The following is a 27,004-nucleotide window of genomic DNA, read 5'->3' as shown; positions in this document are numbered from 1 at the left end:
AACTCGTGATACCGGAAATCAGAAGTAAGTGCAGTTGTGAAGAGCTTGACGGCGTGTGCACCACCATAGCGGTGGAAGCTCTGGAATGCTGTTCTACGGAATGAAGTTTTTCTCGCTCGAAAGACCTCTAGTTCGGAAAGGTTAGATCCGGTAGGTCCATGCGGTGTAGTAAGGAGTAATCGAATTTCTGTGCATTTAAATGGAATTTACAATCGTTCGATTTGGTTTGTCTACTACTTGAGCCGATCGGCTTTCAAGCACTTGCACAGAACTGAAGGCAGTTTTGCTGGAATATATTCCTTCAGACCAAAGATGATCTGAACCAATATTGATCTTTTCTGTTGATAAGCTGTTCACCGGAATCCATATGCAATGCGCGTGTAGTGGTGGTCGCATCGTGGATGGAACTAACTAACAATGTCTGACGCTGAAAATGGGGGAGCTCATTGTATACATTGTCATGTATACTCACAACCTTCGTGGTTACTACACCTTAACAATGGCCCGAAGAACATCATCTAAGGTTGTTTCAACATATTCTGAGAACCGAGAACACCGCAACACCGTCGACCGCGTTTGGTGTGGCATTTATCTTTCGTTCCCATCCCAAAAATATACTCACGGCAGGTGTGTCTGTGTTTGTGTGTGTGTGTCTGTGTGTGTCGGTGTGTGTCAGGTGCTCCCTCACACCAACCCCCGGATGGTACCGGAAATCCTGCTTATCTGCATGTTTATGGAATTGAAAAACTTGTTACCCACCACTGGCATCGCCACCACATTCCACCTGTCATTCCACCAACATCATCAACAGGCGGCGCAAGAGCTTCGAAGGTTCTGCTTATCTGACGCCACATGTCGGAAGAGAAGAAGAAGACGAAGAAGGTGATGATGTCGGGATCTTCCTTCCCCTTCCCGGCTCTTTATGCTTTATCCATCCAGAGAACGAGGTAGAAGAAGATGGAAAAAAAACAGAACTCAGAACTCCCGCGGAGACGAGAACGCTGTTAATGATAATCCACCGTGTCAAACGGAGTCCATCTCGGTGACGTGTGTGTGCTCGTGTGTGTGTGTGTGTGCTCGTGTGTGTGTGTGCTTATGTGTGTATGTAACCCCTTTAACATAGAGCAACGCGGGCACCCTTCATCATTCAGTTATCGCGCTGTTCCTTCTGACTCTGACACCGAATAGTGTAACGGGATGCCGACGGGATGCGTGTGGTTTTGACGGTGGTGTGGTTGGCCCACTGCGGCCCACGGAACGGAACGAAACGCGCCGTACCCTGACGGTCCTTGCGGTGACGGAGTCGACAACATAACGTGCGAACAGAAACGGCGACGGAACGATGCACGGCGATGAAGGGGAAAAACAGGACGAGTAACGAGGCAAGGAGCAAGAGGCAAAAGATGCAAACAGAGCATAAGCTCGTCACACGATTACACCAGCATATAATACGCGTCGCGGTTCATTCACGACAACACGGCGAGCAGCTTGTCAGGTCGGTTGGTGAATGTACGAGCGAAATGATATGTCACGGAAGGTGGCGACTGTTGTCGAATGTTCGGGCTAGTCGAGGAAAGTGTCTGTTGTTGTGTTTGAAGGTTGCTTTTATCCTGCGACGGTGGTTCAGGGTATAGTTATTTTTACGTCAAAAAATGCGAATAAAAAGGTTCATTCAGTTCAACACCGGACCAGGATCAAGAACTAGATGAGACCGAGGTGACATTTCCGATTGAACGACTCCGATCAATGAACGATTTTGATAGGAATTCATTTTTTTATGCTTGATTGAGGCTGATATTTATATCACGGCAATGTGTAATTATGGGTTAAGATCTACCAACATCAATTGAATTTAAATTCTGAACTGAAATCTGGGAAAAAGATTCAAAGTGAAATCTCAATATGTGCGGTTTACTAAATCGAATCGGTTGACAATTATTCATTTTTAGTTTTTCAGCCAATCTTAAATCATGATAATCGTGTCACCTCTTATCTAAGCAATGGATAGCGACGAGAAGCTACATTCTACGGTTTGATCACTTTGTTTCCAGTTTACTCGGGCTGTCGCACTATCTGTCGATAATTCGGCATTTAATTTGTGATAAAAATTAAACATGCCATTGTAATATGGCTTATCTTATTTTCATTACATTTTTTTCTTATCATTTCATGCAAAGATCAAGTTCACATGGCAATATCTCTCTTTATAAAAGTCCCAAACGAAATGGATAATTAAGCTCTAAAAATTTTGAGCATCGCTTTACATAAGAACGTGTACTGGATCTTATAACCACCTCAAGTTACATAGTTCCAGCACATAACAGTCCAAAAACCATTTAATAACTGCGCTTCTTTGAAAAACGTAAAATAACATGCAGAATAATATCTTGCTCACCTGCTCTGCGTTTGAAATATCGATGGATAGAATAACGCCCATGACCATTTCTCTAAGATAAAATGGGGCCAAACGTATGTAAACAATAATATTGCTTTACCAAGAGTTTAACAAGAGATATCCGAAAGGCAGAAATGCGTTACTAACATCGAAGGACAGGGACACAATCTCTTTAGAAATTTTTTGAAAAAGTTATTAGTTGGCAAAAGAACAAATCAATATTGACTTAAATTGCTAAAAATACGTTCTATATTTTGCCATGATTTCGAATTTTGAAATCAGTGTTCAACATTGCAATCGGTACACGAATCATTCAAGCTGTCATTCAAGTAAGATAAAATGTTTCTTTCAATGATAACCTACGAAATCTCAAAAAACTAAACAAAACTTTCATTTCATTTGGACACAAAACAAAACTGAGTTGAAAGCAATTCTTTCGCACGATAGAGCACAGGTTCAATGTTCGTGTTTAGTCTCACCAGAGAAAAAAAGGAAATATGAGCACTAGTAATGTTCTGCTACACCTTAAATAAATTCGCGAATTGAGCATAAAAATGGTAAGCACGGAGGCATCACAGAAGTTATCACAGAAGCAACAGCCCAACCAACGAACCATTTGCGTCTATCCCCATAAATCAATGACCAAAGTTTCCATGAATAAACAAAGCGCGCAAAGTGCCTTCATTCTCCTACCGCAAGACAGACAGCTGCCGCCCATCCCATCCCAAACCCGGTTCCTCTTCCTCTCATCGGCGCCTTTGCAAGATGCTCCTCCATTCAGGGTCTGGGGCTACGTCGTCCCGGCATCCAGGGCATCTTTTGCAGAACCGCAACACAACACAACACAACACAACTGACATTCCATATGCAGGATGGAAATTGCGTTCCACTAAGTCGCGACCGAGGAAAACAGAAAGAAAGAGAAAGAGAAAGCATCCCGTGAGCGGTGCGCGGGATGAAATTGTTTCCCAATTTGCCCATTCGCGGATGGTCGGTTACTTGATCCAATCCTGGGCCTGGCGGGGGCCACCACCAGCAGCACCGGCCACCGTGAAGCTGCTGAAACCAATTTCATCTCGATTCATTTCCGCCGGATGGAGAAAAGGTGAAATCTCATTTTTCATAACTCGCGCCTCGCTTCTCGCACCCCTATATCCGCGGTGCTGATGGAAGAGCATTCGGTTTCGAAGACGACGAAACAGAAGAAGCCAGCTACCACCTCTGCACAGGTGTATAGGTGTACCGGTGTGTGTGTGTGTGTGTGTGTGTGTGTGTGTGTGAGTGTTTGTTTCGCGCGTTTTGCATAAGCTTCTGGGATGGATTTAAGATTAAAGCGGAACACTCACCAGGTTGTCATTGTTACGTCAGTTCAGTCAGCAAACAAGTCCAAATGCTGCAGGTTAGTGTTCAATTTGGAGCAACTTCGAAGCTCTCCAACAACTACAAAAAGCCTTAAAGCCATATTGTTTCGTCGCGTCCAAGGCCAGCCTTTAAAGTGGTTGGCAATGGTCCATGGCGCGGGAACGGGCCAGTAAATCATGTTTCTTCTGGCATGTGGACCCATTTCCTGACGCTCTCTGTAAAGCCTCCACACACACAGGACACGACCCGGCACGGTGGAATCACATTTCAATTACGCCACAGTGGCGACTGGCTTCTGACTGTGCGTCGAGGTTGGTCCAACAGGAAGAATGAGCTAATCAACGCACCGGACCGTGCTCCAGCTGCAGAGCTGCTGCAGAGGACCTTCAGCGAACGTGTTTCTGTCCGCGGATCTCAATCTCGCCAAACGTTTGCGGATGGCCATCGACCATCAACCATTGACCTGCAAGTGCCAGCTGCTGCTGCTACTACTTCTACTACTGCTGCAGATGGTAGCAGTAACAGTGACGCGCACCGGTCGTGTACAAACAAGTGTAATAGCCGAAGCTTCCTCCTGTTGAAGGCTTTTGGACTTTACCGCCATTTTGCACCGTTAGGCCGTTCGTCCGGTGGTGGCATGCTGACCTTTTGGCCACCGAGTCCAGTTGACGGATGCTTGATCCTTTTGGCGGGCGGTCGCTAGATGCTCGCGTTTAGATTGGAACTTCCGGGGACCTCTGTTAGGTCAAGCGCAGCCTGGTTCCATTTTGAGCGCACTGTACTGTTATGTTGAGCGCTGTTGGCAAGGATTTATACCCCATACACTGCCGGTCATCTGCCATCTGCTGGTGCGTTGCGTTGGTTGACATCGGTTTGAAATCGTTGGCCACAATCGAAAAATGGCCGACATTACCCGTTCACATTGAGCTCGTGGCATCGTGGTATGGTGGGCATGTTTGGAGCATGTTTTTGTGAGCATTTAAGGGAGGGAAAATTTATGCATTTTAGCGACTAATGGAAGGTACAATCATGCTCTTTATAAGTATATAATTTTTTCGGGCTTAAGAAGGTGCTAAGGTTCATTTCGAGCTTAAAAAGGCTCATTATCGATGATTTTTTGTGAAGAAACCATTGCACTTTATTTTTCTCCCTGAATTTCATATTAAAGAAAAACTGTTCAAGAATAAACAAACGGCTCGCGCGTCATTATATATGTTAAAAAAAACTGTTAAAAAATATTTGGCTGTATTTTATGGAAGATTTGTTGAACACTACGTTCATGACATCCGATCTAGGATAGCGAGTCTCCAAAAATGTACTTTTTGCGGTACACAACATAGCTTTCAGCTGGATCATCAGAAACATAGAAATCAATATTCTTTTGTTAGTTTCTATCCAGGTAGCTCAGTCGAGTTTTTGTTGAATTAGCAATTGTTTTTATTTTTAGTAGCTTTTAGAAGAACTTTTTTGTTATGCTTTTTACGATTTTGCCTCATAAAATATGTTTTAGATGATTATAAAAAATAAGTACCAACAATTTCTATAAAAACTCGACGTGGTTACCGACGGGGTTAATAGTGTACAGATTAGATGTTTAAAATTTCAAATTGGTTGGACTTTTTATCAATGCTTTTTATGCTACGATGGGAAACGAATTTGAAAAGGTTCCTGATCTTTGATTGATGCAAAAAGGTCTCACAATGCTCTTGCAATGATACACATTCTTGGATGCGCAAAAAAAAACAAAAACCTTAGCCACCCCCTTAAAGTAAGGAAAATTTATCCGTTTTAACAAATTTTAGAAGGAACCAACATGCTCTTTAAAACTATGTAATTTTCTTGGACTTAAAGGGTCGAAACATTTGGCAGAACTGCAGCAACTTCCAATCAGAGCAGCAGCGGCACCACCAGAACTGTTGCAGAATGCTGCATTCCATCTAAGTGAACCATTTTTCCTTGACCAAAATGGACCCAGAGGTGCAGCATCGTACTCCCAGCAGTGCATTACAGCGCCAGCCAGCCAGCCAGCCAGCTGTCCATATCGGTGCAACTTTATGCGCTTCTGGCTTAAATGACAATATTAAAGAATGAACTGACACACACCGAAGCGGCGAATGGGGCGAGTTCATGGCGAAGTGAACTGAAACTTTGTAATCAATTTATCTTCTTTAAATTCGTCGTTTCCCGTTCACCCCCCGCTGGGACCGTGGCTTCATTGTCCTAGTACGGTGTGGTTGAGGTCTGAGGAGTCGGTCTTGAACCGCAACGCACGTACTCGTGTTCCTTGGGACGCTTCAAAGCTCCCGGAGCGACCACCTGCTCTCCAGCAAGTTGAGCTGCTTGGGTTGAGTGGGTTGAGAAAAGTTTCCTCCGCGACAAGACTGCCACTCGCTCCCTCTCTTCCTATCTTCTCGCTTGAACCTCATGGACTTCAAGCTATCCTGCAATTAATCTTACATTTCATTTTTTTCCATCGCTTCCTCTCTCTCTCTCTTTCACTCCTCTTGTCTTTCCATCTCACCACTTCCAGCTTGATCATATCCTGGTGGGCGCTGGTCAGACTTGGACTGAGCGTCTTTTGGGTGAAAATTCCCAGTGACACATAAAAAAAACGGGAAAGCGTCGATCCGGGCAACCGAAATGCTGCTGCTGCTGCTGCTCCTGGTGGGAGTTCCAGTAGTAGTAGTATCGGTGCGGAACTCTTGCACTGCATTTCCGGTATGGCGCCACGGCGAGCAACGTCTAGGGTGAACCATCGGTGGTTCCGGTAAAAACAAGCAACGTTGGTCCGTGCGCTGCGTTTGGGATTTTTGAGGCCCGACCGAATACCAAAAGCCGGGCATTCTTCGTGGCAGCTGCACCGGAATGCCACCGAAATGCACTTTCATTTCCCGGATGTTTCCCGGAACAGCCCGATAGCCCGAAACAGTCGATGCGAAGCAACACATTGAAATTCAACACCAAGCAGCACACGTTGCCACTGCTATGCTCGGTATGTGCCGCTGACGAGCCAGTTCTGGTGAATTCTGGTGTTCGTTTCCATTGCAAAATTCAACGAGCAACAGACGTAGCGTGCTCGAACTGGTTTGAGTGCAACACTGTGCTGTGTGTGTGTGACCAGCATAATGTGGCCAGCATAAACCAACTCATGCCCGTATAAGGGGGGATAAGTGAATTTTACGATGAAAAATGTAATTCTAACCGAACCCGGAACCTGTCTACAAAGAAGCTCTGTGGAGGGGGGAAAGAAACGCTCGAATCATTCTGCTTCGTGCTGGAGTGCTGCACACAGTGACGATGATCACGAAATCGAAAATGGAAATAGCTAACGATGATTAGCGAGAAGAAGACGAGAACGGCGTCTGTCAAACGTGCTCGTAGGATGTTCGATTTCTCGAGGTAGGCGTTGCGTTGTATTTGCCAGCTTCTTCTTGAGCTACGTAACCGAGCAACCGACATACCCAGAAGCGCTTCGAAGCGGAAGTGTTACAAAGTTGATACGACGAAACGATACCGAACACCACGAAGGTCTCGATTTTGTTGGAATTTAAAATACGCTTTCGAGAAGTAAATTTTGACACTTTAGCACAAATCATCAGCATTTGAGTATATTCGTAAAAGGCTTAATAGTAGTTAAATTAAATTGTAATCTGCTTCTTGTCATTTTACATTCGATGAATATTTTTGATAAATAATATTATTACTAGTATTTGTCTCTACCGCCAATTTATTTCTCTTATTATGTATGTATAAATGTATGTATAAATGTATGGATAAATGTATGGAAAGGCAACATTACAGAAGTTATGAAAATTCAACTAGTACTAACTGTAGCATATGAACAGACAACTTTTGTTACCAACTGTGATAAAAGAATCGACATTGAAATATTCTTAAACCTCTCTATACAATTTAAAATCGACCAATCATACTTGCATATGTTTGAGTACACTCGCCTGTGCGCAATATAACCCTTTTCAACATCTGAATCATGTTTCGAGCATTACTTTAAAGTTTTTCGTGAGCAAGAGTTTATAGCAGCAATCATGAGCCACTTAAATGAAAAGCATACATTCGCATCGATTGCTCAAGGCACTCTAGTTCATAAAATCGATATCAAACTGTCATTGAAAATTAACGCAGCAAATCAATGCCAATCCCTAGTTTGAATTCATCAAATCAAATGATTGATCGATTCAAACTTTGGTACTATATGTGGCCCCGGGAAAACCGAGAGCCAATTCAATTCAAGACCAATCCCTCCCTTTCTCTCTAGCGAATTGCTCTACTTACTGTTCTGTTCTCTCGCTCTACTCTCAACAGAAATCTCCCACGGATTGCGGAACGTACGCGTCACGGTACCGACGGCGATACGAAGGGGGGACACCGCCCACCTGTACTGCGACTATGAGCTGGAGGATAAGGAGCGGCTCTACTCCATCAAATGGTACAAAGGCAAACGCGAGTTTTACCGCTACACGCCCCAGGAAACCCCCTCGATGAAGGTGTTCAACAACGTCAACGGTGTAGATGTCGAGGTAGGACGAACGGGAGGACTCCCCAAACGAATCTCAGCGCCCGCCCTCCGAAATCTTCCGATTTGCGTGGTTGCTCATTTAAATGGTGATATAGACGAATGGCGATGGCGATGGCTCGAAAGGGCGGGTGGGCGGACAAATTGTGAAAGTGAACTTTACGTGCGACCGAAATGCGGCTGTTGAAATGGGCCCCATTTCGATTTTACGACTCCCAGAGTGGAAGTAGGGACCTGCACAAGGGCCCAGCAGTAACGGGGGGCGAGTAAGGGTTTATGTTTAATTTGGGAAATGTATTGTAAATCAAGATGCGACGCGAAGGTGGAAATGAAGTGCTCAGCACTGGAGCGTTGGATGGTTTTCACGACTCAATTCCATCCCAATTCCGGAGCCGAGATGGATTTTCTTTTGGGTAGGCTGGATTAGAGCTTTTGGCCCCGGACCTAACTTGTTGTTGGCAACTCTGGGGGGGGGGGGGGTGGGGGGGGGGGGTTGTGGAATACAAAATTGCTCCAGAGTAAAATAGACATAGATCTTAAGGCATTTCGGGTCTCGTCTAAGGTTAGGAGGAAAGGAAATGTTTCGCCAGAAAATGGAATGCTATTTTTGGATTGGGCCGTAGATTCGTCTTTGAATGGCCCCAGTACTGAAACTTTCAAGATTCAGAGATTTAGAATCAATTGAAATCAAATAAAGACATCGAGCAATGTCGAGCAACCCCTTATTTCAATATTCATGCTCAACTCAAGGTCCTCAAATCATGTCTCGTCTGGCCACAGCTATCCACCTCTTTGATGTTACTTTTACTTTTGAACAGTTGATCGTCACTTACGAAGAAAAGTTCCAATTCCAAACCGATCACAAAACCATCCGACTGAAGTCGCAAAGTTTTCGAATAGTTAATGACAATTACCTACTCCACCGTAGTCTCACTTCTCAGGAAAAAAAAAGCTATTGCCAACGATAGATCTTCCAGCACGGTATTCGATGTCACTGTTGCCATTGGATGTGCTGCGGATGAAGTTTCAACTGCTGTTAAACCAAACTAAACGAGTGATAAACCCAGTTGTCTCGCAGTTTTTATGAAGTTCCGAGAACTACCAATATGCCTCGTTATTGCTGCGTTACCGGTCCAGTGAGCATGACGGAAAGGATGATTGCAATGAGCTGCTATAGTTAGCGTGCTATACGGAACGTGGCAATGGGAAATGAAAATCCATAAAATGGTTTTTCCATCCAGCAGGTGCTCCAATTGCTAAGAGCCAATAGATGAAGCACGCCAGGCTCAGCACTTTATCAGTTTGCTTGGTGAGATTATCGCTTGGGGAGAAGTAAATCGTGTTCGTGTCAGACTGATTGTGACGCTTATCGTACTTTCGTTAGACTTTAGTTTTATCTTGTCCAAGATTAAGGGAAGTGCATATAATTCACGTTTTTTCCTTTTTAATTTTTTTTATTGAAGGAAAACCTTTTAAGAGTATTGTGTAGCATTTCTGGATCAACTTATGTAAAACGGACTAAGATATTGATTTTTCAGAAATCGTGCTACTGTACGTGGCTGATTGAAGCTCCGATACATTGGAAATTTTTACTACTTCATCTGCACACTATTTGCCAAGTATCTTCGTCTTCGTTTTCCATAATTTGTCGATACTTTTTATTTCAAATAATATTATGTAAAACTATTTTTTAAGCAAAATTGAAATGTCCGTCACTTTTTCGTCTACCAAAATTGAAAAGTAATAGAAACCGGACAAAGTAACCTGGGTTAACTCCTAATTTCACCAAGGATATGAATATGTTAAATGATTCAGCTAAGGACTATGATGAACATAACCAAGAAAATGCTGTTTCGAACATCTACCTTCCTGAAATTAATGCCATGACTATATTTTTGTTCAAATATTCTTTTTACAACGAACAAACCTTTATGAATAGTTGTAGTTTAATTTGACATTAAGAAAAAACAAACGGCTTGGTTCGTTTTTTGGTATCTCTACAAAAATTCCCCAAAACTGATCGAAAAATGAAGCTTTTGCTGGAAATTTAAAAGGATCACCATCGCGCTACAGCCAAAAATGGGATATCGCTTCAGTGGACGGTTCAGGGACAACGAAACGCAAATGTTTTTTTCCCCCTTTCCGATCACTCGTCTTTGGATAATTGCAGTGGTACTTCAGGTGATTCGAATCGATTTAAAAGACAGATCCCAAAAGCACTCCAAAAAGGACACAAAAGGACGACATTTGCTGTTGGGCAGCGTGTGGGAGTGCAAAGACGCATTTCGAACCGAACGCATTATCCTGCCTGCCAGACATCATAAATCGCTCATGAATTTCTAGCACGATACGATCGAACTTCCCAGCACCACGAGGGGGAACGACGACATCCACAGATTGTTATGCTACTCTTCCAACATACTCCAACACACACACCCACACACACACACCCACACACACACACACACAATAAGAAGCGGCATGGTCAAATTGCTGGACCCAAAGCTAAGGCCATTTCTAATTTCATCCCATTCTTTGCCTCATAATCATCCATCATGAAGGACGGCTTGCTCGACTCGACTCCGGGCGCACACGATAAGAATCAGATGAAGGAGCAGGGGCAGAGGAGACGAAGGACATGGACAAGGAAACCAACCAACCAATCTGTCCGCTCCGATCGATTCATCTTGATTGGGATTGCCAAGTTGTTTTGGCCTCGATCTCTCTCCCTCTCCTTTTCCTTTTCCTCGGTTGCGGTCAAGAGTGGTCGTCAGGACGGGCGGAAGTCAGGATGCGAAGTGCTTTTCACTTCCTTTCGCTCTCTTCCTTCCACCGACGCCCACGTTTCTTCGTTCTTCCTCTTCCAACGATCGAAACATTACGAACGAATGCGACAAATGAAAACTTGGCTGCTGGCTTGACGCGCGCGTGTGCCAAAGATGGCCGCGTGCTGCAGGTGGTCCCGTGCCCGTGCCACTCATTACGGAAAAAGCCGACCAACCGGGACAAGCGTAGCGTAGCGGCCAAAGGTGGGGTACGAAGACACTCATCGTAAGTCCTCTGAACGCCCACCAACCCATGGACTCCCTTGTAAGAAGCTTCGTCTCCGAGGCGTTGGTGCGGAGCGATCTACCGTCTGCCGAATCGGAATCGACCGGCGGAAAGTACCGAAGGAAACACCCCTCTTCCAGCAGCAGCCGAGGGGATTCGCGTATCGCAAAACCGTTTGCGCGAGAGATAAGCAAGAAGTAATGTCTGTTTTTGTTGCTTTTCCAGTCAATAAACAACTGCGATAACGTTGCTGCTGTTGCTGCTGCTGCTGCTGCTACCTACCGGTCGCCGCACACTACGATCCGTGGCGTGGGGTGATGCTTTTATTGGAATTCTTCCAACGGCGGTCCGCTCCTTCGTTCCTCTCGTTCCTTTTTAAGGACCGGATTCTGGACCGTTTCGATCGGTTCGCGCCGGGCAGCCCAAAGTTCCGGGGTACGCTACGTCAGCGCAAAAATGGCCCAGTGCCGAAAATTTGCGCGACAAATTGTGTGCCAACCGGGATGACCTTCGTTCGTTCGTTGCGCGGTTGGTTTTTTTTCTCTCACCATTGCCCGGACCGTTAAGGGTTGTAATGCCGTTGTTCGAGCGGAAATGCTTTACGTGCGGCGGACATAAACCGCGATGTTGGATGAATTTTTCCTCGACCCCCACCGGACGGGACCTTCGTAGTCTCAGGCACATGAAGTTGCCTTGAGTTGCGGGATGTTTCGTTTTTTTTTTTGTATTTTTGGATTAAAATTAGCGCGATAGCGGCAACAGAAGGTTGTGCTAAGTGTTTTCCACCTTCCGTTGCCAAGACGCTCCCTCACCGAGACCACCGAGGTCCAACCTTATGCACCCCTAAATTATCTCACCGATTTATGACGGTTCATTTCCCGGAGGGCGGCTGGGTCCCGGTTTTTCGGTAAGCGAACTTTGGTTTTTCTTCCACCGTTTTTCTTTCCTCTTCTCTGTGGCCGGAGAGGTTCCTTGTAGTGTTTCCTGTTTCGCGCTTTTCCTTTCGGGCATAAGGTGGCCGCCTTTTTGAGGTCGAATCGGAGAGCCAAACGGAGAGAGGCGGAAGATGAAACATAAAATCTTGAAACGAATGAAAAGAACCCGACGGGCCAAGTGTTTCGGTTTTGAAAAAACAAACACTCGAGTAAATGCGGCAGGTGGTCTCGATGGTCGGAGAAGTGGTTGGTGGTCGCCAAGCCAAGAGTTTCTCTCAAGTTCGATACTCAAGGGACGGTAGAGAAGTCGCGCCATTCGCGATAGAATTCAATTCAAGAGCAGAGGAAGTAGCTCCGGACAAGACGCTGAATGGGAGCGTTAATGTCGTTGATGATGGACTTTTCTTCGCTGATTTAAAGAGTTTCAGATTAATATTTATCGACTTTAATGTGGGTAGCACAGCGTTAAATGTGTTTATGGCATTTACTTAAACAATTAACCATGCTAGACAGTGTAATAAACATTCATTTGCGACTATTTATGTATCATTTCTGATCGACAATAGTGAAAGTTTAATCATCTAAACATTTCTCTAAATGGAAACAAAACTCTCGTCGATGTAATTGAGTTAAAAGACACTTTGACCAAAAAATTAAAACAATTTAAGTTCCTTCCTTGACGCATAAATAATACACTTGCTTTATGGATCAACAAAGTACATCAACTGTTTCGCATCCTTCTAGATACAAATAGAAGTTTTTCTTACATCAAGTGTATTCTACACACATTACTTTACTACACGAAAAAACAAATGACATGATAATTAAACTGATGTATAACATAGAACCTACAGATTAGTTGCTGTTATACAATGATTCTTCATCCCTCTACAATTAATTGAACACTATGTTCTAATGTTACATCTCAAATTTATCCTTGTCAAATTTGTCTCGCACTTCTCCAACTCTTTCTCGCAAACTACACATAACAACATTTTTAATGGGCAAATTGCCAATTTCTCTTCTTCCATCCCCAGCTTGCCTTATCGAACAAAAGTAACGTCGTGATTAAGGCCGTCGAAACGAACATTTCCGGCAAATACAGCTGCGAGGTATCGGCGGATGCCCCCAGCTTCCACACGTCGATCGTGTCGGGCGATATGGAGGTTGTAGGTAAGCGAATGCGGAGTGACTGGAACGCTTTCCAAGAAGGCCCCTTAACTGCATGCTTTTGAGAAGACCACCACAACGACTGCTGATGCCCAAGAAGCCTCAAACGGTATTAGAAAAGCATTACATTCCATCGCGATAGGAAAATCTGTCAGCATCATGCTGACACCATTATCAGAGGAAAAGTTTCAAAAGAAGGCATTCAGATCAAAGAAGAATCGCTTATCGTTAAATGGCGACCAGGATAAGACCGATAAAATATTACGAGATACGTACGAAGCAACCGTTAATGGCACTTGAGATGCTTAAGGTTTGATTTCGGTTTTTGGGGAAGATCATCTTCACAAAGTGTCATTACTAAGTGACTTTTAGTATCTGGATAAGTGTTGCAATCAAATCCTCGGGAAAGATGCAGTTAATGGCATTGAATCGACTGCTCGATATTTAAAGGTCATTTTATAGCACTTCTAATTGGAAATTATCTCATGTGGTCATCGAAATCGAATCGATAAATACAATGTGATCCACCAATCAGTATCAATCGCACAAACTCAAACATTTGATGAAAGCAAACAAAAATTCAATCAAATTACTGTTCATTCTTCCATTCTTTCTCGGTTGTCCATCATTGTTACCGGAATCAACGCACACACGCACCTCCGCACACACGCATGTTGATGTACTGGAAACCACCCGCGACGACGGGGCTGGAAAACTCGCAGAACCACCACCGGGCAAACCATCAATAAGCGGACTGCTGAACCGCTACCAGCTGGGCGACATCCTGCGTGGCAACTGCACGGCGATTAATTCTAAGCCGGCAGCAAATCTGACGTGGACGATTAATGACGTACCGGTAAGATTTATGAGCGCACCCGATTGATGCTACCACCACCACCACCACCACATATTTGTACTTCCACCTGCCCACCCACCACCCTCTTCGTCTACGCACCCATACACAGCGGCTATTGGTTTTGGAGGCATCCATCACCATCATCATCATCATCATCGGTGGTGGCGACCACCCACCGACCACAACCGACTGACGCAGGACCCATTCCAGCGGCGGTCTTTTGCTTGTTTGTTTTCGATCCGGTTAGCATTAAGGGTGGTTGGTGGTAGCCAGCGGCGAACCCACCATCGCCACCCCCCCAAAAAGGGAAAACAATTTCCGTTGATCGGGGATTCGATTTCGAGCGACGGAGCGACTGCCAAAGAGCCGATTCCGTAAAAGGGATATAGGAAATCATTTAAAATTAATTCAGCTACCGGACTTGGTGCCGTCGCCAGGAATAGCAGCGTTCTGTGTGGTTTCTTATTCGCCCAACGAACGGCGGGAATTCGGGAGGAAAAACAGAAAAACAGAAAACCAGAAACACATCATTCAATCGGTTTGAGGCTTGACGGTTCCTCTCGACGGATCATTGCTCAAGGCGATGCGTCCGTGCGTCTCTGTGTGCGTGCCACAAAACGGAACGTTTCTTGCTGTCCACAGTGTGCAAAGCAAAGAAGTGAGAAAATCAAACGATTCAATCGAAATTCGTTGCGTGCCAATTTCGGGGATGAAGAAAGCGTGGAAAACGAAGTGGAAAACATCGAATTTCCTGTAATTCACATTCCACTTTGTGGCGGCTGTTAGTCGGAAAGGAAAGCGGGAGTCGAATGAATGAAGAAAAGTAAAAATACCGAACCAACACACGCACCGGTCATGGATGCTGGTTTTTTGGAAATTTCCTCACTGGCAGGCGGAGGAGCGGAGGGATTCCTGCTGCTTGTGAGACTTCACTTTATGGGGAGAAAATTGAATTTACACTTTTGGCTGCAGCCTTCAGGGTAGTTTGGTGGCTCGTCTGCTTCGAGTCTTTGCTGAAGTACGTGTATCATTGGGTGATTTCGTGATGGTTCGTGATGGTTGGAATGGTGTGGAGCAAACCGAGCAGCCGAGTCGTTGGTAAATAATTTGCTAAGCTTGCAATCAATAACTTGGAATTGAATAGAGATAGAAAGGGAAGAGGTGTATCTAGCGTGAAGTGATAGAATTTTCCTGGAAGAATCGACATTCCAAAGTGGAATTGTAAATTTTAAATAGGAATAATATGCCTTGGAAAAATCGAATGGTATGAGTAGTTACTTTGTTTGAGTTACTTTGAGTAAATGTAAAGGCGGTCCACACGCTGCGATTTATTGCTATTTTGATCGGTGCTATCTTTGGTCGTTGTCGAATCGGAGCAATCTGTGGAGCGTCCACACGCTACGATTTCGTTGCGATTTTCAATCGCAGATCCCATAGATTGTGCTCAGTGGATGGAGGAAATGCTGTGTTTTTCTGCCTTTGCATTTTGCGTTTTTGTTAAAACAAAACATAAGAGATAAACAATGAGAGGCTAACGGCCAGTTTACGATTTTTAGCTACATAAAGGAGCTATAAGGACTTAGAATTTTCATGTCAAACCATAATAAATACACTCACACATATCTATTCACGCACACATGTATGCTTTCTTGCTTCAATTTTCTAGATTTGCTGTGACGGCCGAAAGTTTGCTAAATCGATCCAATTTCGCTGTCCACACGCTGCGATGCGGATCGTACGATGCGATTGGACCGATGTAGTAAATCGCAGCGTGTGGACCGCCCTTAACTTTGTGTTGAAGTTTTGTTTGAATTACAAATGCACTCATTGTCCTTTCGTTCTCAAATAGCTCTTCAAAGAAGAAGTTCAAAAAAGAATCTTCTGCATTTACTTTGTTTTACTAAGACTATGGATGCTATTCGCTAAGTCTTTCATTACGTTGGTCTACTTTATTACTAGCTATTTTTTGGTATTCCTAGCGTCTAATACGACAACTTATTGCAGTCACGTTCGCTTGATTCAGTCTGTTCTGCTCGGAATGTTTACACTGAGTCTGTAACATTCTATGGAATTTCTTTCCCCATTGTTCGGTTTCATATCAGTTGCAGGTGATAGCAAAATTGATTTTCGTAGTATTAATGATGATGTTGGTAGTTTTTTTTTTGTTTACTCTGGCCTTTGTGAAGACAGTTTTGAGTTTTGCTAGATTCTGCATCTTGTCAAAACGAACGCAAAGAAACGATTTATTGAGGTTGGCTTTAACAATATTCTCTTCGTCTGTATAGTTAAAATAACCCCAGAAAAGCACCTCAAAGCTGCAATTTGTACATCAAAAACCATCATATACATGCATAACATGCTACCTCCTTCCAATACCTATTTTCATTACTTATGGGCCTCACTGGCAGCCAGAAAACTCATAACATATTTTTTCCATTTTAATCCCCGCAACCTGAATACCGTTCGCAGATTGTGCCACAATACATCAAACAGTACCGACCCATCAAGGACACCTACACGGGTTTGGAAACATCGATCCTGGGCATCAACATGCTCGTCTCCCAGGGATACTTTGCCAACGGCAAGATGAAGGTAAGATACCTGCCGTCGTCCTGTGGTAATGATCACTTCGTACCGTTGGCTGGTGCCACCTCCCCTCTCCCCCCCCCCCCCTCAACTTTTTCAATAGTTTTTCGTCCGAAAAGGAAGGATCACAACCGTGTGTTCGCCGGAAGAAAGGAAAATTTGCGCAAAATCGAACAAAAAACCCCGCAGGAAGATACTTGTCCCCAAACCCCGTCGCACACTAGTAGGAGGAGGAGGAGGAAGAAAGTTTCATCTTCTCGGAAGGAGAAGAACGACCGCGCGACCGAAGCGAAAAATAATTCAGTTTATCAAGCAGCAGCACAAACTTTTTTCGGAACCAATGTGTTGGTGCCCCTTGCTTCTGTTCTGTGACGTACGGAGGGAGAAAACACGCGGCTGTGGAAATGATATTCACGTCTCGTGGAACTTTTCTCATTTCAATGCAAACTACTGTCGTCCTCGGGCGCGAAGGTCTGTAAATGGTTTCGCAGTCGCGTATTAAAATGAGAACCGAACGATGTTCCGTGATGTGTTCCTTCAGTTCCAATTCGCGGGACGGTGTAGAAGGTGTAGAAATGGAGACACACTTTGGTTCCCGCTTCTTGATTACTTGAACCTGATCACTACTCCTCACAGTGGTCGAAAGTTTACGTCAGAATTTCCAGTGTCCCAGGCCAAGTATGTCAAGTATATATAGAACATGGCATCAGGGACCGCGGCCGTGTCCTTATCACGAGGATACGCTCGCTCGTCACTTTTTGACGTCCCATTGTGTCGGGGCGCCCTCCCCGGGGAGGAAATTATTAAAAGATGTCAGACGACCCATCAGCACCTTTTCGGGTCATCTTTTTTGTGACAGAAACGTCGGTCGGAGGAGGTGCTAAAGGTCATTGATTTACATGCAAATGTATCTCAGGGATCAGAGAAGGTAAAGGTCTTTTCCTTTTACTGTTCTCCATGTCTTCATCCATCTTTTCCGCAATGTCCTGTCCTGTGATTGCTGGCCAGATTGCCGGCAGTGAAATCCAAAAATAAGTGCCAGATGAAATAAGACGGTAATTAATACCGAGCACACCACCGTAGCTCACTGCCAACACCAGGTTAATTGAAACTCAGCATCCAGACACACACATAAGAAAGGTACTCGCTCTGGCTCTGTCTTAAGCAATGAATCCCCTCGGCGAAGGATGATGCAGGCGAAACTGACCCCACCAGCTGCGGGCGGTGGCACCGAAGCGAAACCATTTTTATCATCTCCACGCGCCATGAAAGGTACACCGAGATAGCATCGTGATCAAGATGATGGTGGAGATGAGCGCAGGAAGTAGTCGACGGCACCGGAGTCCGGAGATGAAACTTGCTCCATAAGTTGCACGCCGCTGGAATCGAGAAAACGGACGAACTGGCGACGACGGGGATTGGGATGTCACAAGGTGGCAGAAGGATTCAATTCTTCGTCCGGACGAATGGTGTTAATTAAAAGTTAAATTGATTCGAACAACGGTGCACTTCCGGGCCGGCCGGGCCCCGGGCTGGACTGTAAAACCCCTGGAAATGCCATACCCGGTCCAAGTCCTGGACCTGGAGTGGAATGAAATCGTCGAGCTGCCTCATGCTCGCCATCTCTCGGTGGACAAAGTTATTCTATGCGCCGTGTGTTATCCCCGCTGGTTGCGCTGTTGCGGGTCTGGTCAGAGTCACTTCAATCTGCTTTCGCTGGACCTGCTTCCGGTAGAACGTACCGGTATCGTTGCGCTCGACTTCCGCTAGTCGCGAGACCCCGGCATGGCCGGATGACGTTGCAGGCTGCTACAGGATGCATCCGGCTCTAGCTCATCATCACCATCGTCATTGTCGGTGACGGTGTTATTATTTTGCTTTCTTCTGTTAATCCCGTGCTCAGTGTCCGTCCGTGTGGTCCGTTCCGATCCCTTGGCCAAGGGAAAAAGCGAATTAGTCATCACTAGCTTTACGCCAATTGTTCCCGGCGAGGTCCCAAAGCGGAGGGGATTATTTCATTTTGCTCTCTTTTCTCGATTGCAACTTCCCTCGTTACACGCTGGCCAGCCAGCAGTAGCACATTTGTAATGATATTGTGACGCTCTAGTGTTTGTTTACGTTGCTTTTCTCCTCTCTACGCCTTCTTTGTTTTTTTTAGCTAAAATGTCAAGCGAGAATACACCAGATTTACGACGAAAGCAGTGAGCTGTACATTGAGGAAGACCGGCCCCGGATACTGGCGACCGGTTCATCGAGTGGCCATAACCTCAACCAACTGTACCAGAATCCCGGGTACGATGGCCCCGAGTTGACGGCGCAAAATGACATGTACCTAACGGTGAACGGATACAAAGGTAAGCACAGAGAAGAACCTATTGCCGGTTTACAATCGCTTATCGGTTGGCTTATCTGCCCAGAATAATTGCATCGCTTGCGGTATATTTCATATTTTAGTGCCAGTAGAAGGCGATTGTGGGTTGAGTCCGTATTCAGGGCATCTAGATGGTGAAGGTTCCGCGGGCGACTGGGGAACAATCGAATATACTATACTCCGCACTTAAATCCCAATCGTTGTACCCTTGCGGCAGTGCGGTGAAGCTCAAGCTGTCCAAGCTTCCAGCCATCGTTGTACGTAGAAGATGTGAATCGGGTCGATTAGGACATGTAAAACATCTCCAATCGGTTCCCTTCGGTTGGCGGGAGTTCGTAGGAATGGAAGGCATGCCAGTCCCCTTCCCCAAAAAGATGTGCCTTGTTGGTCGGTGTTGGTGTATGAATGTGCCATATCTGCATTTTATCGCCTCATAAATCCAACCACAGAAGTATGTTAATATAATCCACACACACACACACACACACACACACACACACACACACACACACACACACACACACACAACACACATAGACTCCTTGCTACTCGACAGTGAACACAACCATGTTATACTCGTGCAGACACTCCAAGTAGAAGTACTTGGAACTCGGAACGGGATTCTCGCAGTCTTAAGAACGATCACGATCCACCCTACCCTTACACTCTGGCGGTGCATTCACAAAAATCCTTCTCCATCCCCTTTCTAGTGTTAGCCATTGTTCTTCCAGGCATCCGGCCATCCGGCACGCGGCACACTCGATCCATCTTCCGGTTCCGCACAACTTCGCAACTCGGCACCTTGTCCAAAATTCATCGCCACACCCGGGAGTGTGGTTCGTGTTGGTGTTCCCCATTCCCCATTCCCAAAAATCCCCCCGTATCAAGACGTGGTGGATGTGCATCTTCACAGACACACACACACTCATACTCCTTGCATTCCCGAGTACGAGTCCGATTTACGATTTGCTTCCGCTTCAGGGGACCAACCGGACGTTCGGAAGCAGAGCGGACTTGGCTGCTTGGCCGTTTGGCGACCGTGACAGAGAGAGAATCGGTACCGGGCATTAGATATTAAATATAAATCATCACCGGAAATGGACCCCGTGGATGGTGTCCTTGGACTGGACTGCGTCCGCCTAACTCTCTCTGTGTGTGTACATCCCAACCGAACGACGCACGTGGTTCAATGTGGGCACAATGTTTCGGCCAAGAGGTTTTGAGGTTGGCCACACGGAACCGGAGCCCGAAGCGTACGCCAACCCCTTTTACGTAGCGTACGAGTGGAAGTGCGGAGTGTGAAAAATGGTCCCTATAATTCATGTTTCCTTTACGTCCCCTGAAGTCCAGTCGAGTGACTGGTGGTGGTGGTGTTGGTGGTGAGACACTTCCGTGCTGGCTTTTCCATGTATATAAAGAGCCAACGAACACACACACACACACACACACACCGCGTGGGATACTCGTTTGTATTGCATATCCTGTAGGACGGACGGACGCGAAGAAGGACGTAAAGCGAAGCGAAGCGATTGTCGCACATAAAACACTTCTCGAGGGAACCATCGAGCTCGAAATCCACGCAGGCGGCCATATGTTGTCGGAGAGATACATCTTACCACCCCACTCACCCCCCGATAGGCGGATTTTTCCAATAATCTTTTATTGGATCCGCATCGGTGGACGGTAAAGATTAATAACGCCGACGCCGCAGCTGCTCCCACCTTACCGCACCGCGTACCGTACCGTCTACAACTCTCCTGCCGTTCCATTGGACCAATTGGTCAACGGAGCGCATCAGAAACTATCGAAATGAGTATGTAACGAAGCGTTATTGAATTGAAATGGACATACATACATCACTGTAGTTGTACCGGCAGTGACCGGGCCGCAAATGAAGAATTTCTCATTTTTACGTACGGATAGTCCGTAAAAATGGCCCCTTGGCTTTGGCCTAATTTGATCCACCGGACTGCCCCCGGAGGATACTCGAAATTGAATTGGAATTTGCTCATGGTACGAGAATGCAGAAGGATCTAGTAGGCAGCATTTGCATGCAAAGTAATTTGTTGGATACGGGACCAAGGATTCTTTTTCTGCATCAAAAATCGGGTTAGAAAACTTGGATTTTCTAGCAGCACACATAGTCCCGTACCCTCCTGAAGGATCTTGGAACGAAAACATCATTTGACCGCATCCATCGATTGGATGATCCTTAACATTGATCCTTAATAACTGACCTTACCCGGCAAGCTAGTATATCGAGGAATCGAGGATGGCGGTGCTAGTGGTTTCCCTGGAAATACTTGCCCCAAGAGCAATCAATTGGGATTTCATTTCCAACTCCAGCTCACTCTTCGTAACTGACGCTGGGTAGCCGTAACGTGGTCAGAGTACTGCCAGCGCATAAGACCAATAGACAAACAGGCCTAGGTGTATCCGGGGAACAGATCCTTTGGCGGTGATGGGCAGTGAACGATAAGTTATGATTCCATTCTTACCGATACGGAATGGGCCAAGAGTGGATGGCTGCTGCTGGACTTTGGGTTTTTGGGGGATCGCAAAACGCAAATCATCTTGAAGCAGGCAAGCCGGTGAGCAGGAGCCTTGACCGGTGTCCAGTGGGTGGAGTGGCCCAAACAAATTGTAAACAAACCTCTTCCTCTTCCCGGCCCGGTCCGGATTCTGAGAAATCGGTTTCGGTCATTTGGTTCTGTTTCCAATTTCAAACCCCCCGAAAACCCCAAATACCCAAAAAAAAACAACCCCGGCCAAACCGGCCAAACATCACCATTGTGCAGAGAAAGAGGATTGGAATGCTCCAAAGAGTCCAAGCAGCTTCGTATCCGATGCTCGATGTAACAAATTTTGAATGCCACGTTTGGGGTGCGAGCAGCAGCAACAAAGATGAGATTGGTCAGGATGTGTTTGACCGATGGTCTCCAAATAAACCTGCCCCATGTCCTGTTTAGGGTGAGTGGATCCCTTTAGAAGCTTGGCTGGTGGCTCGGGACGGGTTATGCCTTTCCTTGCCTGGAGCGGAGTTTGTTCGAGGGTTTTGCAAATGCCAACCAACGTGACCACTTCTTCCGGGGGGCGAGAATGGCGGAGGCTTTCATTGAGAAGCGGATCGGAAAATTATGCCATCTCCTGTGAGGGTGGAAAAAAGGGTAACCCAAGAAAGGAACCCACAAATCGTTGCTGGCAGTGCATTGAGCCCGGGCTTCATTCGGTTCCGGATGCTATTTCGGTTCATTTCATGGGTAAAGTTTTATGGACGATACGATTGGCAAGCAGAAGAGAGTACGGTGTGGTACTGGATTTTTTTTGGTTGTTGTTGAATGTTTCGAATTTAGGAATTTGTATTAGTTAGAATCTCTTTGTTCTGGCTTCTTCAGGCGGATACACACGAGTTACATTCTCTGTTCATCGATATTTTTGATCTTGAGTCTACCTCATTTTGCAAGGGTTGCATCTTTTACGTCAAAATTAGAGTTTACTTATAAGTTTCTTTATCTATTCAAAAAGTCCTCAAACTGTTGTATCAAAGTCACCTATGTCCATAGGAAATGTAGGGTTAAAGCCCTCGACAACATTATCTTCCTTTGGATCATCGTTTCGTCAGAATTTGCTTCAATATAAACTACTAAACAAGCATTACGGAGCACCATTTCAAGTGTTAAGATCTTAGTTATGAGCTCAACTTCATGGTTGCTGTCAGACAATGCTTTGCTATATCAACACAAAACTCTTTGGAATTCTTGCTACCACAGTTTTGTTGCTAACTGAGATCCAGTGCGGCTGCACTTGGCGCTTGGTATTTGTAATAAAATATGAAGGAAAATAGCATCAAGATTTTTTAGTCAGTTCATTATTTCTTCTTTAATTTTTCAAATATTGTTTGTACATGTCTCGTACACTAGGTGCTTTAGATGTAAGCAATTCCACGCGCTAGAGTGCCTGTTCATTAATCATAAACAAAATCTCTTTCTTCTCGTTTTAGCGGATAACTCGCCACCGTCGCCGTCGTCCGCCACCAAGCAGGTGGGAGTGTACGTGAAGGTTGGCTGGATCGCATTCTACGTCAGCACGATCTGCACCGTGCTGCTGTACTCGCTGCGCGTGGGCATATCCTGACTGTACAACCTGAAGGAAGTGATTAAAATATAAACGAGTGCCACGCGATGCGACGATGCCATGCCAACGCCACCAGCCAGCAGCATCAGTCCCATGCTTGTAGCGCTTCCGCTGCTCAACACCAAACGGCACACCAACATTGGGGTTTGGGTTTTGCAAAACATTAGCCTTCCTTTAGAACTGTCGGTGACGTTTCCGGAGATACAAAGCTATGCAGGACTCTAGCTCTAGTGCAGTTCGGTTTTTAGGGTGTATGGTTAGGGAAATGAAAGCTTTCTTCAATCAGAAGCTGAAAAAGGGGACGTAGTTCACGGATTCACGATGTTAAATGGTTGGTCACAACGTGTTTGCGGGGGGTGAAATAATAAATAAAGTGAGGTGTATTTTTAGTCAGGGAATGTATAAATCGAACAAAGTTCAAATACTCGCAAGCGACTGAAAAGGGTGCGATTTGAACGGAAGCTTACGGAATAGCTAAGTCGAAAAAATGTGGAATAAAAACCTCAACAGAAGTACATTGTAAATAAGCTAGACATAAGTAGCTTAATTGATGGCAGGAATGGTGCAGTGAAGCCCACATTGGAAACCGTAGCGAATGTTTTGTTTTCCTGTGACCCAGGTCAAAGATAAAAAATCAAGGCGGTCCCTGACACATTACGCAAGGTTTGCTGGAAACAGCTTTAGAGAAGAAGCGTAAAGCGATAGCCATAAATTGCGAAAGCAGTGTAAATAGCTTATGTAAAACCCTTAAACGTAGTTTGGACAACAGGGCATACCTTACGGACTGTAGTGAACAGTCGAAAGGACGCGAGGAATCAGTTAATTTTTATAATAAATGTGTGGATCTGGAATGTTACTTATAATGAAAGTGCGAAAACTGGAAATAAAAACGTTTCGTATGTTGACAATGGTTGAGTGAGATTTTTTCGATTTGTTCGATAGACTTCAACGTTGTTTTCATACTGAATGGTTGAAATGTTTTGAAGAGGTAATCTGATGTGCCCCACAGTCGTGTAATAAAAAACCGGGCAAACAAGAAGTTAGGCAATAATTTGAGACAATGAGACGACAAGCAAAGGAACTGACAACGTTATCATACTCCATATATGGTGTATGCCTAAGAAGGTAACTGAGACCTTGTCGTGGGTATAATATTAACATTTCATTGTTTATGGTAAATAGAAAATTAATATACAGTAAAGAAACCACAGTTGATTCAGAAGAATTGATGTTGGTCTTTGAAAATAAAAATTGAATTGCTCTGTTGCTACAGACATTCATTATCAGAAAGCCTAGCCAATAATAACAGATTTGGTAAACTCAATTGCAAAACAATTCAAAATATTTAAGATCGATGATAACGAGCATAAAAGGCAAATGTTACTTTTAATAGTAATTGAGTAGATTCAATCAATTAAATTGCTTTTTCGCATACTCACAGTCTTTGCCCTTGGCAAAGCTTTCCCACGGCGTATGTTTCTGCGAAACCAACCACTGTCGAATGATAAATTTACCGACACATACCCCGATGACAGAGTCAATTTATTTGCAGCTTTAAAATGATGTCGCCAAAATGCAGAGTAACAGATGACCCGGCCATCCCGTCACCGGACGAAAAGCAGACCATCGTTCGAATGTTCAGCAAAACGTGGAAGTGGAACTGGTTGTGAAGAGAAATGAAATAAAATGGACTCCCGCCTTACAGGTTTTTTGCCTTCGGTTTTTTTTTTGTTCCCCGACAATTCCAGAAGCGCCACTATGTGCTCCATGATAAACGAATCAGCCGAAAATAGTCCATTTGCTGCTTTCCCATTTTCAGCATCTCCTTCCGCCATCGCCAAAGGAGGATACACGAAGATTTTCATAATAAATGTCAACATTATGCAGAATTGTCCCGGTGGCGAGGATCGGTACCATGATTTCGACCTGGGCTTACAGGTGAACGAGAGTGCGATGGAATGAAATGTACATTTCACCACTTTATCACTTGTTGAAATGAAATTGTAATCCTGCTGGGCGGTAGGTATTTGGTTGAATAAATCAAATTATGGAAAATTGTAAACCGGACGAAGGTGCACAGAGGATGCGCGGATGGCGAGCTTTAAGTGCTTTCAACATTTGACGGGAATTTACGGGTGCCACGGAATCCCTGCCCTCTTGAGGCCGGGGTTCCCTTCGCCCTATCAAATAGTACACCTTATGTAGGTTAAGAGAAAGTAATGAAAGCATGGAATGACAAAGCATAAACGTTGGAAATATTTTTTGAGAAAGAAAAATTTAATATTGTTCTCGAGTAAAGGCCACCATTTAGATCTCTTGGAATCAGCATTTGATGATAATAATACTCTATTAAATTACCTGGTTCTAGTAATCGAGGATCTCGTTTGGCATGTTATCCAGGTTTACGTTCTGCATCCAGCCATCAATCGCTGTCACTTCAATCATCCCGTCGCTTCAATGAAACACATCAAAGGATCAAATTCCTGACGCCTGTACATCCCCGGAAAGAATACATTACAAGGACTGGCGCGTATCAACAAAAAAAAAATGGACAAAAGGAAACGAAAAATCGCTCCATCGACACCGAAGCGCGAACAAAAAAAAATCTACACCGACAGTTAATTAAACTTGCAGCTCGCTGCAAACAGCTTAATCAAGGTGAAGCATCGAATGACACTTCAATTAACTAGCCGTCGCCAGCGAAGGGAAACCTGTTGGGTGACAGATTGTTTTTCTAATTTTATTTTACTGCCCAGTATCCTATTAGCGCCTCCGAGCGCTAACGATATTTGAAGCGATATTTTTTGTCACCTTTTTTCGCATACACGACACACATGCTGTAATGGAGGCTACGAGGGCGCATCGAATGGCCGTCGAGAATGACCGTAGCATGGATTTTGTCCTTGATGTGATTCAGCGGTGCTTTTACAATTTTGTAAAAGCAGAGATTCCTTTATTGTTCGGTGACGATACCCTTCCGATCGAATTTATTTACTGTCAAACGAGGGTGCGGTTGGTAAGCTTTGACACTCAATTATTGACACACTGATGAAGCGTACGCACTACGTGTTGTGCTTTGAGTTTTGTAGTAAACGCATCATTCCCTGTCCCTTTTGACGGTCGAGAATCTAATTGAATGGAATAAAATGGCACACAAGTTGACGAGAGCAAATGCCAGTGATTTACTTTATGCTGAACAGTTACAGCGGTCTTTTGAAGGTTTTAAAGTGTTGCAAATGTTACAATAATATATTATCATACGTTAACGACCAAGATTAAGCTGGGACTATACAGGACCTCAAAGTACGGATAAAAGCTACTTATACTCTGATACTTGGACCTTTTCTGAAAATGACGAAACCTTCTAATTCGCATTTGAGACGAGAATTCTTCAAACGATAAGCTGTTCGCTAGAGTTTGACAATTATAAAAAAAAATAAAGAAAATCTTCATCGGATTCAATCACAAACTCAAATCAATCACTGTAAATGAATATCAGATAAATAAATTTGGGATGAACAAAGAACCCAGAGACTTGACGAAACAAATTCCCCCCTTTATCGACGGTTTCGAAAATGGCTGCCATACAACAATATTTAACAATAATTAG

At 44.7% G+C, this 27,004-nt stretch overlaps 1 protein-coding gene across 1 annotated transcript in view; it reads left to right on the top strand.

Moving 5' to 3' along the window:
* Window positions 1-24,231, top strand: part of LOC125960180 (uncharacterized) — a 60,852-nt gene extending 36,621 nt beyond the window's left edge. The window contains exons 3-8 of the mRNA XM_049693419.1: window positions 8,081-8,295; window positions 13,315-13,450; window positions 14,170-14,303; window positions 16,773-16,895; window positions 19,048-19,243; window positions 23,261-24,231. Of these exons, the coding sequence (XP_049549376.1) occupies window positions 8,081-8,295; window positions 13,315-13,450; window positions 14,170-14,303; window positions 16,773-16,895; window positions 19,048-19,243; window positions 23,261-23,394 (938 nt within the window). The 3' untranslated portion in view covers window positions 23,395-24,231. The remainder of the gene's footprint in view (window positions 1-8,080; window positions 8,296-13,314; window positions 13,451-14,169; window positions 14,304-16,772; window positions 16,896-19,047; window positions 19,244-23,260) is intronic.
* The last annotated feature ends 2,773 nt before the right edge of the window (window positions 24,232-27,004 follow it).

This window comes from Anopheles darlingi, chromosome 2, assembly GCF_943734745.1.
Source record: "Anopheles darlingi chromosome 2, idAnoDarlMG_H_01, whole genome shotgun sequence".
NCBI classification, from domain to species: Eukaryota; Metazoa; Arthropoda; class Insecta; order Diptera; family Culicidae; genus Anopheles; species Anopheles darlingi.
Note: the sequence above shows the minus strand (reverse complement) of the source record. Positions and strands in the feature narration are given on the sequence as shown.